Below are 16,077 nucleotides of genomic sequence, written 5' to 3'. Positions count from 1 at the left end.
CAGTTATAGGGTAGGTGTACCAGTTTTGGCCACCCTAAGGAAAAATATTGTTTATACATAAATTAAACGACCTTTGGTTACTGTCAATACCGTAAAACGGGGTGTTAAGGACTCGTGGGGTTTTGATGGATTGAGCTTTTCCATCAAGTTTGACAAATCACAAAAACGTTGAAAGTCGATATATCAGTCATCTGAAATGCTTGATTTGTTCGGAAGATTGTGAGCTGCATTATGTAATAGGAGATGTCTATTGAAATAAAGTATTGTGGAGTCTAGATATTGAAAACGATTCAAAACATTTTTGTTCGAATTTACATTTAACTACAAAACTATGAAACAATATTGAAAGAAATATGTGAATAACTTAGAACATAAGTATATTTAATTGAGATCACAACGCAGACAAAAACTTTTGAAAATTTTATCTAGTTTTCGACTTATAATATTTCTTATGGAAAAAGTCTCTTTTTGAAAAGTGGGGTGTTAGGGGATTATCTTTTCTACTATACGTTTGGCTTGTTCCGTGAAGTAAAACTGCATTGTAAAAGTTAAGAGGTCTATTTTTTTGTTACTGAATATCACAAAAATGTCTAATCTCAAAAATAGGTAAAACTGGTAGGAGAATCTTGATAACAACGTATTAAAGTAAATATGAGATTTTTCTTGATACTTTTTCCAAAACTTGTTCGATCACACTGGTAAAATGTTTGGAAAGTTTGAATGATTCTTTTATTTGGAAATGGTTATGAAGCATTGATCCTTTCAGTGGTAATCCTATGAAGTGATTAATAATAATAATATTTTGTCATTTCTCAGAGTCCATAAATTAAGAGTTGCGTGAAGAGTGAAACCAAATCCACCTATCGAACTGTCAAATCGTCTGTCTACCTATCGAGCAGACCAGCCAAAATAGGGGCTATTTTAGAAGACGAAAGAGAACGATCATTCAAAGAAGCCTCTTCGCGCAACTCTCTGTACTCTTTTTGAGAAACTTCGTGGCCTTGTCGGGCACTAAAAGCATTGTGTTATACAGTGCGCGTTAGATTTCCGCTCCATTCTGGAACATTTTTTTTCTTCAGTATTTTTTTTTTTTTGACCATGCCACTGAATGTTGCATGCAAATACTTTGTTTACTGTACCGTTTCATTTACAGGGCAAATTTGCCATTTCCCCTATTAAAACTAAAAGCTTGTTGAAATTATCCTTATATTATAGATTATTTATACAGTTGCTCTGCATAGCTTATAGGATTCGTAAATTGCAAATATAAAGGTTAGGATCCTGTTGCATTTAAGTATAAAAATCATTTCAAGACAAATTTACGATGTATTGATAATTTCCAAAAAGGATTATTAACTATGAAAAATTTAGCAGTATAAATAAAACGGTTGACGTTTGCAGGAGTTCCAAGTTCAATAATTTTGATGTTTAATCTGATCAAGGTTGAACATATCTTATGAAATTGAATGAATGTCTCAAAGTTATTGACCAAACAGATTATTTTTTGTGATTGGTTTTATTTACGAAACTCAAATTCCTTAACACCCCATTTTGCATTTCCGTCAAAAATCACACATTTTCATGATTATCTTAAAAATCTGTAATAGGGTCCTCATAATTGTATTTGGCTTTTGATATACACGACGAGAGAATGGTAGGACTGTCCTTTGTTCAATTATTAACATACAAGAAGTTGCTTGAAATTCGAGTCGAATTTTTTTTCCATCCCTTAACACCCCATTTTTCGGTACATCAAACGAAAGCTTTCAATCCATGCTCAGCAGGGAAAATATAAAAACTAATCAGAAACTTTGTTTTTGTATTAAAAATAGTGGTGGCGAATACTGGACCACTTGCACCAGTATTCGCCACAATTTTAATTTCGGTTCCTGAATTCGTCACTTACGTTGATTTCTTATGGAGGGTGGCAAATCAGGGACAGGTGGCGAAAAATAGGTGCAAAGGAGCAGAAAATTTAAGAAAAATGATTTTTTCTATTATTTTCTGAGAAAATTTTGCGGTTTCCAAGAACGTTTCCGTATCATTTTAAAGCAATTTAGCGAACACTAAACAATTTGCAACCATATATGTCGTAAAACAGTATATAATCTGGGGTGGCGAATAACTGGTACATTGCGAATACCGGTACACCGTCCCTACTAGCAGAAATTCAAAAAAGAGTTATAAAGCAGATAAGCTCAATGATTGAGATAGTCAAAATTTTGTCTAAATTCAAACGCTTATAACTCTTTGAAAAAATGATGACATTGGATGCGTCTGGAAACATTCGACGGCAAATTAGGTCTAGTTTAAGTGACTTGCTTGATCATTAGGGTGCGGCTTATTTTTCAAAAGTTTTAATAACCAAAAATTCGTGTGCTCTTATGAATTCAAATCACATTAGAAGAGAAACGTCAAATGAAAAAGTCCAGCGGCGTTCTAGAATAAGGGCGTAAGTCGCATGATCGATTTCTCTTCACCGATCCTCCCTTCTGTAAATAAAGACGACAAGACGCAAGTTTGTCAGCATTTTTTCACCTCAGGACGCAAGATTCGTCGCCTAGCGTCGTGGAGCGAAAAAAAATACTAACAAACCCGCATATTGTCATCTTTATTCATAGAAGAGAGGATCGATGAAGAGAAACCGATCATGCGACTTACACCCTTATTCTAGCACACGCTTGAAGTCCATTTTTTTATAAATTTTATAGAGGTAGGATATAGCTTTTATCTGATTGTGAGACTAAAAACATTTTGGCGGTAATTTTGAATTTGTCCACCATTTTGAATTTCGTTAGAAAAATCGTTTATTATCATTCATCAGAATTAAATAAATTAAAAATATTTGACAAGAACCTCACCAACAAAGAGAGCTCAACCCATCCCGCCTACTCCAAACTATATACAGACTTTGTTGATGTCAGATAGAAATTCCCAGTCGATTCGGTTTTCGGAGTTAATAAAAATGCGAAATCGAGGACATAAATAATTTATTCTATCTAATGCAATAAATAACTCACAAATAAATTATTCCACTGGATTAAATCGACCTACATAAAGAATTAGCTGAGATGGATTATGCCTAATAATATATAGAAAAGGTTTATCTAGTTTTATGATATTCTCCGCATAGTGACTCTGAGTATTTTGATGATATTTATTTAAATTACTCTTCACATTCAAGAATGATGAAGTAATTTCACTGGACTTAGGTTTGGCTGAGGTATCACATAAACTGACTCGATTAATTTGCAAAAAATCTGACATGTGAATTGGAGCAGCTGTTGTTTCTTGGATTCCCCTCAGGTTAGACGAATCGCTCCGGAAAAGTTCACCTAAGCCTAATTGTTGCAGCTGTCTCGAAACATTGACAAACGATTGCTGATTAAGATGCGGAATGTGCAGAACACTGCTAATCTGAGGCCTCAGTTTTGCTTCTAGTGTTTTAAGTTTTGCCGGGAAAGTATTCGTGAATACTCTACTTTCCAGGTCAAGCAGACTATTTCGCTCGATAGTTCCACTCTGCTGGCCCGGCATCAGGAAAATGGTTGATATTTCACGAGCTTCCGAGAAAATCGACGCTACTGTTACGTCCATTTCTGTGTTATAGCCGAAAAGGAAGCTTCCTGTGTAGACATGGGCAGTTAGATCAATGAGCTTGCGTTTACCCTTTGCGTCGATCACATGGAAGAAGATGTCAGGACTCTCATCATTCGTCGGGCAGCCAAGCTGAGGAACATAGAAAAGAAATGTTAGTTAAATCAATTTTAATTGAAAAAAGTGTGATGATGATACGATAGACAGGGTGAAACATGGAAATGATCAACAACAAAAATATCGATGTCAACTGATTTGCTATAAAAGTTTGTTAACTCTATGAATTATTCCAGGAATTATTGCATGAATTCTCGCGGAACATTACTAAAGGACCTATGTACAAATGAGAGATTCTCTCCTCTCTCGTTCTCTTTCGATTATAACAGTGGAACACTAAAGATTTTGGGAAGTTTTTCACTATAGATCGAAAGTCAATTTCCTTGACTAGCGTTTTATACAAAAAACGCAACAGAAGAGATTAATGTGACTTAGTTATTAATGAAAGAGAAAGTAAACAAAGAGAGCCTCTCAATGTTAGATAGGTCCTTTAGTAATGTTCCGCGAGAATTCCTCTACATATTTTTTCTAAAAATTTCGAACTCTTCCAGGAATATCTCATGGAATTCGTAAAGGATTTATTTTTGCAATTTTTATAAGAAACTTTTCTGGATTCCTAATAAAATTTGCACTTTTCTAAATAATTTCAGTTAAAACGTGAATAATTTTTACAATAAAACTAAAAAAATACTTTTTCAGTTTTGAACGCGCTTAGAGCAATAAACCATAAAACTGATAATAATAGTTTATTAGTATTTTCCAGCAATTCTTAGAGAAAGGGATCCGTTGAAGGATTTTTTTTAGTAGAATTTATGTAGAATCCATGAAGAATCAAAAGAAGTAATGTTTAAATATTATCTTAAGGATATAAAAAATAGAAGAAGTAAGTCTTCTCAAAAATCCTTTAAATATCTCTAGGCAATATCTCTAAAACAATCTCTAGAGCAATTTCAGTTGTATTGCTTTGGGCGGGTCAAGGTGGGTCTGCAAAATAATATTCTACGGAAAACATCTTCAAAATTCGATAAAACATCACAACTTGCAGTAGAAATTCCTTCAGCAGGTGTATTCTGTTGACCTTGAAATAAATTCCGAAACTTAAAAATGAAAATAAAAACTTGTAATAGCTCTTAAATTCCACTTGTAAATAGTTATTGAATTCCACCACATTTCAAGCCGATGTTTTATGTTCTTTTAATGAAAGTTTTAACGCATAATGAAAAAAAAATCCTTCTTGGCAAAGATTCCACTTTTTTCGCCAGAAATTCTTACATAATTTTATTCAATACATCTATCTAGAAGATCAAATCCGCCAGAAATCTATAAATTTGACAATTTTCCTCTACAAAGAATACTCTTATTGGGTTTTCTTTAGAAAACTGTAAGAAAATTCATTCACAAATGCTGACACTGATCTCCTCTAGAGTGTGAGATTATGAGATTGAATTTAATAATAAGTTTTGAAAAACACTGCTTCACGCTTTTTTCAGGTGAAAATTTTATCAAAAAGTTTCCTTGAAAATTAAAGGATTATAGTCGAAACATTCTTCTTCTTCTTTTTGGCATTAACGTCCTCATTGGGACAGAGCCTGCTTCTCAGCTTAGTGTTCTTATGAGCACTTCCACAGTTATTAACTGAGAGCTTTCTTTGCCAAAGTTGCCATTTTCGAATTTGTATATCGTGTGGCAGGTACGATGATACTCTATGCCCAGGGAAGTCCAGGAAATTTCCATTACGAAAAGATCCTGGGCCGTCCAGGAATCGAAACCAGACACCTTCAGCATGGCTTTGCTATGTAGCCGCGGACTCTAACCACTCGGCTAAGGAAGGCCCCCTCGAAACATTCTGCTAACAATTAATAATAGAATTCCTCATGTAAGGTGTTTTGCGAATTGTTGAAAGGTTAAAACTCTCGCTATTTGTAGAACACGCTAAAAGGAATACAAGGGCTGTTTAACAATAGGCGAGCTTATAGCTAAACTTGAATTTTGGCAAGTTGAAAATACTTTTTAGTTATGATTTATCGTTTGCGGCTAACCAGCCGAGTGTGTAGCATACTTATGAACCTTAAAATATATTTCCCAGCAGTGGCGCAACCAAGGGGGGGTTTTGGGGGTCAAACCCCCCCCCCCCCCCCAGAGCCGAAAAATAATAAGGCTCGCCGAATATATTGATGAAATTCAGCACTAGACATTATACAACGATACATCTAAAGAGGAGTAACTTAGTCTAATTCGTGTTTACACTGATAATGTCAGAGGCCTCCACAGTTATATTGTTTGAAGTTGGATTTTTTAACTTTTAAACTCTTCAGGGAGTATGATCAAAACAAAATTATAACTACAATGAGCTAATAAATAACAAAATTTTCTAGCCTTTATCAAAAACAAACTGATGGCATTGTATCGACAGTTTGTTGAACCTTCATGTATATTGGAAACTTCCCATTGGTGCAGCATCTAAAACATCAAAATTCTTATAGTTGCCTCAGCATTTGGCCAAATTTTGCGACCTTCAGAGCATATGAATTCCTTGATAATTGAAGATTACAAAGAAAAAAGTCTACGAATACTGTTGAAATATTTAGCTGTCGGTGGAAGCATTTCGGCCACATCAGGAGTTTGTAGGTGAATCATGAAAATAGTAAATCAATTTTCTTACAAAGTCATCAAAAAACAGCTTCTCATGAGCATATTGAACATTTTGAAATGTTATCATATATTAAGTCATAACATCTTCACAATGAAAGCAGAACACATTTTTGACCTTTACACTCGATTTTCTAGAACACCAACTCTTTAAATTGTGAAAATTAGTTTTCTACCGTCAGTTGAATTTTGCAACGCTGATCTGTTTTCGACCTACTGCAACAGTAGTGGTAATGATTTCTATTGCAAATTTCTGCGCATAAAGATTATTCTCCAAGTCATTCTCATTCTTGAAAAACTCGAAAACATATTTAAGGAACAACACATAATAAGAGCGGTTAAATGGCATGACACTAATTTATTGTAATCTTTCTTAATTCATTTTAATCATGCAGAATATAAAACATACTTGAACTCTTCAACTCAATTTTTTTCTTCATCAAAAAATTTCTTCTCAATAAGTATTTTAAAATTTGCAAAACCCCCCCTAGAGCCAAATCCTGGTTGCGCTACTGTTTCCCAGCCTTCTCCAACACATGTTGTAAAATCTTAACTTTCCCACAGTTCGAAACCCATTTGACATAAGCCAACCGTCTTCATAGAATAAGCGATTGTCCACTTGGTAACAAAATGACAATCATCTCTCCAAACTAAATTATTGCTTTTTTTTTTCCTCTTTTTTTTTTTTTTTTTTTTTTTTTTTTTTTTTTTTTTTTTTTTTTTTTTTTTTTAATAGTATCATTCCAAACATTACATTCATTTCTTATATCTAGGTGTTCTGTGTTATTAGACAACACTATCATCCTGCTTATAAGAGAAAAAAAACGCTTTGAATATACTTAACCTAACTTAACCTAAACATATAACGCATTAATCGTGGCAATAGAAGATTGTAACTATTTTTGCCTGAAATTATTTATTATTTTATTTGACATTTGTTCCAATGTTTCAACATTGGATATTCTATGTAACTCATTGGTACTATACCAGGGAGGAAGTCTCAGAATCATTTTCAAAATTTTATTTTGAATTCTCTGCAGAGCTTTCTTCCTGGTATTACAACAGCTAGTCCATATTGGTACAGCATACAACATGGCTGGCCTGAAAATTTGTTTGAATATCAAAAGCTTGTTCTTAAGACAAAGTTTTGATTTTCTATTAATAAGGGGATAGAGACATTTTACATATTTATTACATTTGGCTTGAATACCCTCAATGTGATTTTTGAAAGTTAAATTCTTATCTAGCATGAGCCCTAGATACTTAACTTCATCTGACCAATTTATTGGAACCCCTCTCATAGTGACAACATGTCTACTTGAAGGTTTCAAATAAAGAGCTTTTGGTTTATGTGGGAATATTATTAGTTGAGTTTTGGAAGCATTAGGAGAAATCTTCCATTTTTGCAAGTATGAAGAAAAAATATCCAAACTTTTTTGCAATCGACTACAGATGACACGCAGGCTTCGTCCTTTGGCGGAGAGGCCTGTGTCATCCGCAAACAAAGATATTTGACATCCCTGAGGTAACTACTCAGGTAAGTCAGAAAATGCTGCCTTGAGGAACACCAGCTCTTACAGGAAGTCTTTCAGATCTGGAGTTCTGATAATTAACCTGAAGTGTACGATTTGACAGATAACTTTGAATTATTCTAACAATGTATGTTGGAAAATTGAAGTTTTTTAATTTTACAATCAAACCTTCATGCCAAACACTGTCGAATGCTTTTTCTATGTCTAGAAGAGCAAAACCAGTAGAATAGCCTTCAGATTTGTTGGAACGGATCAAATTTGTTACACGTAATAGTTGATGAGTGGTCGAATGTCCATGGCGGAATCCGAACTGTTCATTGGCAAAAATTGAATTTTCGTTGATGTGGGCCATCATTCTGTTCAAAATAACCTTTTCAAAAAGTTTACTGATGGAGGATAGCAAACTGATTGGACGATAGCTAGAAGCTTCTGCAGGATTTTTATCTGGTTTTAAAATTGGAACAACCTTAGCATTTTTCCAGTTGTCAGGAAAATATGCTAATTGAAAACATTTGTTAAATATATCAACTAAAAATGATAAGCTACTTTCTGGAAGTTTCTTGATGAGGATGTAGAAAATTCCATCATCGCCAGGAGCTTTCATATTTTTGAATTTTTTAATAATAGTTCTCACTTCTTCCAAATCAGTCTCCCAGGCATTTTCGAAAACGTTCTCTTGATTGAGAATATTTTCAAACTCCTGAGTAACTTCATTTTCAATTGGACTAGTAAGTCCTAAATTAAAATTGTGCGCACTTTCAAACTGCATAGCAAATTTTTGAGCTTTTTCGCAATTAGTTAGTAATAATTTGTTTTCCTCTTTCAATGCCGGTATTGGCTTTTGAGGTTTTTTCAAGATTTTAGATAATTTCCAAAAGGGCTTAGAGCCAGGGTCCAATTGAGAAATTTTATTTTCAAAATTTTTGTTTCTTAATTGAGCAAAACGTTTCTTGATTTCTTTCTGCAAATCCTGCCATATAATTTTCATAGCAGGATCGCGAGTGCGTTGAAATTGCCTTCTCCTCACGTTTTTAAGACGGATCAAGAGTTTAAGATCATCGTCTATAATCACGGATTCAAATTTTACTTCACATTTTGGAATTGCAATGCTCCGGGCTTCAACAATGGAATTTGTTAAAGTTTCAAGAGCATTGTCAATATCAAGTTTGGTTTCTAAAGAAATGTTAACATCAAGATTAGAGTCAACATACGTTTTATATATATTCCAGTCGGCTCGTAAATAATTGAAAGTGGAGCTGATAGGATTGAGAATCGCTTCTTGAGATATTTGAAATGTAACAGGGACATGATCAGAATCAAAATCAGCATGAGTAATTAGTTGGCTACAAAGATGACTAGAGTCGGTTAAGACCAAGTCAATCGTAGATGGATTTCTAGAAGAGGAAAAACATGTAGGGCTATCAGGGTATTGAATTGAGAAATATCCTGAAGAGCACTCATCAAATAAAATTCTGCCGTTGGAATTACTTTGAAAATTATTCCATGACCGATGTTTGGCATTAAAGTCACCAATGACAAAAAATTTTGACTTATTGCGAGTCAATTTACGCAAGTCAGTTTGGAGCAAATTAACTTGCTGTCCAGAGCATTGAAAAGGCAAATAGGCAGCTATGAAAGTATATTTACCAAACTGTGTTTCAACAGAAACACCTAAAGTTTCAAAAACTTTAGTTTCAAATGATGAAAACAGTTGATGTTTTATACGCCTATGAATGATGATTGCAACTCCCCCACATGCCCCATCAAGGCGATCATTACGATAAACAAAAAAGTTAGGATCTCTTTTGAGTTTAGATCCAGGTTTTAAATACGTTTCGGTAATAACTGCTATATGCACGTTATTAACCGTAAGAAAATTAAACAGCTCGCCCTCTTTACTATTCAGAGAACGAGCATTCCAATTTAAAATATTTAAATTATTATTTGGATCCATTAGAAAAACGTAATCAAATAACAATTTGATTTGTAAATTTTACACCTACTTGGACTGCTTCAGTCATAGTGGTGGCTTTGAACATTGCATCAATCATTAGATTCAATTGTTCAGTTAGAAAATTAAAATCAGAGGCAGACATGTCATGTGATTTCCCATTAGAATTTCCGGTAGACGAAGATGCGAAGTTACCTGTGGCGGTAGGGTTTTTTCCATTTGATTTGAAACAAGTAGAATGGGTACCCATGGATCGAGCAGGGGAGGAATTCGAATTTCCTGCTACGATATCGGCAAAAGATTGACCGTGGGTAGATACATTCGAAATTGAAAGATTCGAACGGCTACCCGACGGATTAAAATTAGTTTGTGAATGAGCATGATTATGATCTTCTTGATGGGTATGATTCATGATCAAGCGATCGTTAACTGAAAAATGAGCATTGTTCGATACTCTACCAGGCAAATTTCGGAAACGACCGTTATCGTAACGGATATTATCTTTCATCTGTCTGGCACGAGCCTCAATGACCCTTTTGCGTGAAGGACAATTCCAAAAATTGGACTTATGGTTAGCCCCGCAATTACAGCATATGAACTTGGTGGTATCTTCCTTCACTGGACAGACGTCTTTGGCGTGAGAAGAACCTCCGCAAATCATGCATTTAGCATCCATGCGACAATTTTTTGTACCATGACCCCACTTTTGGCACCGACGGCACTGAGTGGGGTTATGGTAATTTCCTCCAGGTTTCTGGAAATGTTCCCATGTCACACGGACATCAAACAAAAGTTTTGCTTTTTCTAAAGCTTTAATATTATTTAGTTCTTTTTTGTTAAAGTGAACTAAATAAAATTCTTGAGAAAGCCCTTTCCAAACAATGCCAGATTGGGTTCTCTTTTTCATAATGATTACTTGGACTGGGGAAAATCCAAGTAAATCATTTATTCCATTTTTGATCTCTTCAGGTGACTTATAGTCACTTGAGAGACCTTTCAAGACAACTTTGAACAAACGTTCAGTTTTGTCGTCATAAGTAAAAAATTTGTGCTTCTTCTCTTCAAGATGTCTCAGAAGAAGTTCACGATCTTTAATAGTTTCCAGCAAAACGCAACAGTCTCCTTTCTTTGCGATTTGGAAGGAAACCTTGATTCCCCTAATGGCGTTCAAGATCTCCTGCCTAAATCCCCCAAATTCGTAACAACTGACCACGATAGGCGGCACTCTTTGCTTCCTCACTTGAATCAAAGAGCCTGGGCTAGAGGCTGCTTCGATTTGGTGTTCGTAAAATTTGTCTAGAGCATCGAACTGATTGCTCATTTCGATACAATTATTCATTTCACCCTTGGAAGAAAGTTCGCATTCCGGGGAAACGTCCTTTCTTCCATTCTTGCCACGTGTAGTGACAGTTTTAAAACCCACTTTTTTGGAAGGAAGTAGTGAATTCAGAGATTCACCCTTCCTTTTGTTTGTTGTTGATACCATGTTCAATTAATAAACGAAAGAAGACGTGACCTTCGAGAGGTTTTTTTTCCCAAGACGGTGTCCAAGAAGGATTACCACCGCTAGCTTTCGCCAACGGGTCCAACGAAAAATCGAAGGCACGGGTCCAAACAAGGATCGTAAAGGGATCAATAGTAGAAAAAATAGTACTGAAAAGTACTGTTTTAGTAGCACTGAAAAGTACCGTTTTGAAATTTTAGCACTGAAAAGTACTGTTTTTGTAGCACTGAAAAGTACTGTTTTATTGCTTTAGGTAGTTTTTAAGAAAACTTCCAAGAGCAGAGAGAATTCGTGTACGCACAGCACGAAGGTACGATGCGCACTAAATTATTGCTTATACTATTTCTCAAATAACGACGACCCATGTCGTTGACACTTCAACAATATACTTATTACACAATTTCCAACATATGCGGTAACCGACCGTAATTCGATCCTTTCTTTACCTCGAACCATCGAGGCACTTGAACTCAATCTATATTCCATGCGTATGCATTAATTTACCGAACTGTCACCAAGCGCAACACGCTTCATTCTCACGCGCTCACACTCTGTCTTACTATTGATAGGGCGTCTGTACCAGTGATAGAGGCAATAGTAACGGGTTAAGGAATAAAAAATCGCCAAAAAATAACGGAAGCTTGTTTTTCATATCTGAATACGTCATTCGAAAGCTTTTCTGTCATATTTCATGAAAAAAATAAGTTTAGAACGATAAAATCATTGAATCTTTCAAAAACTCATTTCCACCATAACTGGAACATGTTCTAGTAATAGTGGTATTTACTAACAGCTGTTCCTATAATAGTGGTTTACATTGATTTCCCATTGAGACTCACTATTATAGGAACGCCCCACTATTACTGGTGCAAAGGAGTAAAAAAGTTAAGGTTTTCAATTGTTTTCTATTGTTTCCTTACTAATTTCTAAGATTTTTTTTTACACATTCATCTCATTTTGACAAGGGCCATGTTAGAAAAATACACATAAAAATAAAAATAACCTATAACACGCTTGAAATCGCAATACCACTATTATTGGGACACACACTACTACTGGATCAGCCACCCTACTCTCTCTCTCTCTTGAAAACCTTTTAATTGAACTCTCATTGGCTAAGCCTTAGTGAAGGACAACTCCAAGCACCTCCCTTTAGCATAAGAATAAAGAAAGAAGAACATCAAGAATTGTTAGAACTAAGTTACGAATCAGTCTTTGGACAACCATCATGACAGTAGTTAAGATTTAATAATCAACATATCACAAGTGGAAGTTTGAACAACTATCGAAAAAACTAAACATTATAAATACTTTGCAATTGAATTGAAATTTGAATCAAACTTACGACTTCATGTTCGGCGTCCATGAGTCCTCTCGTAGTGTAGAGGTAACTCGCCCTATCTAGTGAATAGGGAGTAGTGAGTTCGATTCTCACCGAGAAAACGTGTAACTTTTTCGAAAAGTTCACTTGAATTTATCCATTTAATCCAATTGCAAAATATAATATATTATGTAATGTTTAGTTTAGTTGTTCAAGTTGAAAAATATAAAAAAATTGATAAAAAATATGCGTTTCATTAAATATTGAAAAAAAATTCGGAAAGCGATATGGGAATGAAAATCTCTCTGGATTCCTCAGTATAGGGGAAGACGGGGTAAGAGCGCCCGCCGGGGTAAGACGGACCACCTTCAGTTTGGCATGAAAATGGCAATTTTCTTAAAAGTTCACCAAGCACTTTCCATGAACACAAGATTTTTGACATTCCGGAGCATTTAGTGTGATATTTACATCAAAATTTCATAACAAATGTCAAAAACAAAGTTTCTGATTGTCGATAGTGAATTTGATCTAAATTTAGCAGATGCTTATTTAAGGATTTCGGAAGGGATTTTTTTGGTAAAACATAACAAATTACCCGTGTATGCTTTAACAGAAATGTGAAATATGCTTCGGTGAAATGAAATATTAATTGTAAATATTAAGCTTCGAAATAAGGCCATAGTTGTGAAAATTGCGCAAGCGGGGTAAAACCGACCACTGTTGACGGGGTAAGACCGCCATCCATGATTTATACCAAATAACTGTGTAAACCATTTTAGAAGTTGTAATTACGTTGTACATTACTGTTCAAATGAAATGAAATCAATTTTGTGAAAAATACAAGCTAAATCCGCATAGTTTTTCCAAAATATGGGTGTTTCAAGGTACTAATAAGTATATATTCAAGTTTTTAGGAATATTTAATCCTAAAAATGATTCAATATCCACGTTTATCAATGTAGAATTCATAAAACATTATACTTTTTAGAATCACAGGAAACTGATAAATTTTTTTCGCAAAATTGTGTACGAAAATCGTGGTGGTCGCTCTTACCCCGTGGGTGGGCGGTTTTACCCCGTCGCTAAAAATAATCATGATAAGACATCACTTTTTTAAAGGTTCAAGAAATAAATAATTTCAGAAAAACAACACATGTGATATTTTTTGATCATGCCTAAGGCTTCAAAATACGACATGCTGCGTCGAAAAAGGATTTATTGATTCTTGATTTTGACATATGAATTAAATTGCTTAGGCGGGCGGTCTTACCCCGTCTTCCCCTACAGGCAGTTTATAGGCACAGCGTTTTTGCGGCCTGTGTTGATAGCAAAGCTCAAAGCTTTGAGCCAACCCTTTTCTAGTAGAGAAGCTAGGCAAAATACAGGACGCTTCGATGCTTACTGACTTAAAAATGGCTTGCTCAATTTTCACCACCTAATTAAAACATTTCCAATCTTGTCGCTCCCTTGCGACGCCTAGGGTAACGGTCGTATTTTGGACCCCCTATCAGGTATCAGGTATCAGAAGGCCGGCTCCAAAGGCACGTTCCTCACCAGTTGGGAGATTTGTGCCATCGCCATATTTGAGCCTATTTCATCATCTACCCGATGGGAGAGGAAAGGGAAGGGAAAGATGGGAGGAAATAGGAGTGGGGTCCCTTGAAGAGGGAAGATCGCATAAGCGAAATGAGAGCATGTAGCTCCATACCACAATGGGTTCGAACAGCGCCCTAAAAAGGGCACTGCAAAACGCATGAGCGTAAAGAGAGCCTATAGCTCATTACCACAGCGGGTTAAGAATAACAGGATGTCCTGAAGATTCAGGCTTCTGTATTCAGTTTCACTTAATAAGTGTTTACCAAGTAATTGGAATCGCATTTGCGCAAAAACTGGACAGTTACATATCAGGTGATACGAAGTTCCATAATCGGAGTCACAACTATCACACACAAATGAGTCAGCACGCTGAATATTTGCCATGTGATAGTTGAGTCGGCAATGGCCTGTCAACGCTCTGACCAAGAGACTGCAATTCTGCTTTGACAGATTTGTTAAATACTTCGCCACCTTTGGAGATGGCTCAGTAATATACAATTTTGTTTGACGACACGACTCCAAACTATTCCAATATTGCTTGTGCTGAGTTGCCGCCCAAGAGTTTATCTGAAGCTTCACCCAGCACTTCGAAATTGGAATAGCCGGCTCAGGGCCAATGAAGTCATGCGATGCTCCATCGCGAGCTAGCTCATCAGCCAATTCATTTCCAGCGATGGAAGAATGGCCAGGTACCCATACAAGGTTAACAGAGTTGACTGAATTCAGTTCCTCAATTTGAGTTCTCACTTCGCCCTTTTGCCACCACACAAGACATCCATATGCCAATATTGGTCGAACAACTGTTGTGTAAATCCATTTGATATATTTGGGCTTGAGGCCCCAAGTTTTACCAAAGGTTCGCCGGCATTGACCGGTTGGTAAATGGCTGGGCATGGCGTACCATTGGTACCTCGCGTACCTGAAGGAATAAAATAGACCCCTTTGTGCGGTCCTTAGCCTCTTGCCCAGCAACTCCTATCCCTACCTCCTCGCGGTACTGGCCGGGGTACGAGTAACCTTAGGGAAGATCGGGTAACCAACCCCCGGTGGGAACTTTGGTCGTATGCTGACAGGGAAGGGGGGGTTTGCTTTTGCTTTTGCTTCTGCAAACCTTGAGCGTCTGTACTCCATGTTAGGAGCGGCTCACAACAGCGTCTGTTCCCCATGTCAGGGGCAACTGATCATCGTCCGAGTGCCAGAGAAGGACTCTAAGCTAAACTGCGCACTATGGTCCTCCGAACATTTAGGGGGAATGGTCCTCCAGAAATCTAGGGGGTTGGTGTCAGGCCCTGCAAGCCAGCCGTAAAAAATCAAGCAACGAATAATCAACGAGAGAATACGAACCGGGACAATCGGCGAAGACCACAGCGACGTAAAGGGACTAGCGATTGGAAGCTCGGTACGTGGAACTGTAAATCTCTCAACTTCATCGGGAGCACACGCATACTCGCCGACGTGCTGAAGGACCGTGGATTCGGCATCGTAGCGTTGCAGGAAGTGTGTTGGAAGGGATCAATGGTGCGAACGTTTAGAGGGAACCATACCATCTACCAGAGCTGCGGCAATACACATGAGCTGGGAACAGCTTTTATAGTGATGGGTGATATGCAGAGGCGCGTGATCGGGTGGTGGCCGGTCAATGAAAGAATGTGCAAGTTGAGACTCAAAGGCCGGTTCTTCAACTTCAGCATAATAAACGAGCACAGCCCTCACTCCGGAAGCACTGATGATGATAAAGACGCTTTTTACGCGCAGCTTGAACGCGAGTACGACAGTTGCCCAAGCCAGGAGGAGGAATTCAGACCGACGATTGGAAAGTTCAGCGCCCACCGGTTGACGAACGAAAACGGCCTACGACTAATTGATTTTG

At 36.7% G+C, this 16,077-nt stretch overlaps 1 protein-coding gene across 1 annotated transcript in view; it reads right to left on the bottom strand.

The window, feature by feature from the left end:
• Positions 1-2,973: 2,973 nt before the first annotated feature.
• LOC110676379 overlaps positions 2,974-16,077 on the bottom strand; it is a 65,892-nt gene continuing 52,788 nt past the window's right edge. Inside the window, exon 4 of the mRNA XM_021844032.1 lies at positions 2,974-3,729. Within this exon, the coding sequence (XP_021699724.1) occupies positions 3,028-3,729 (702 nt within the window). The 3' untranslated portion in view covers positions 2,974-3,027. The remainder of the gene's footprint in view (positions 3,730-16,077) is intronic.

The sequence above is a fragment of the Aedes aegypti genome, chromosome 2 (genome assembly GCF_002204515.2).
Source record: "Aedes aegypti strain LVP_AGWG chromosome 2, AaegL5.0 Primary Assembly, whole genome shotgun sequence".
Lineage (NCBI taxonomy): Eukaryota > Metazoa > Arthropoda > Insecta > Diptera > Culicidae > Aedes > Aedes aegypti.
The sequence above is the reverse complement of the archived record's forward strand: the minus strand, read 5'-3'. Positions and strand labels throughout refer to the sequence as shown.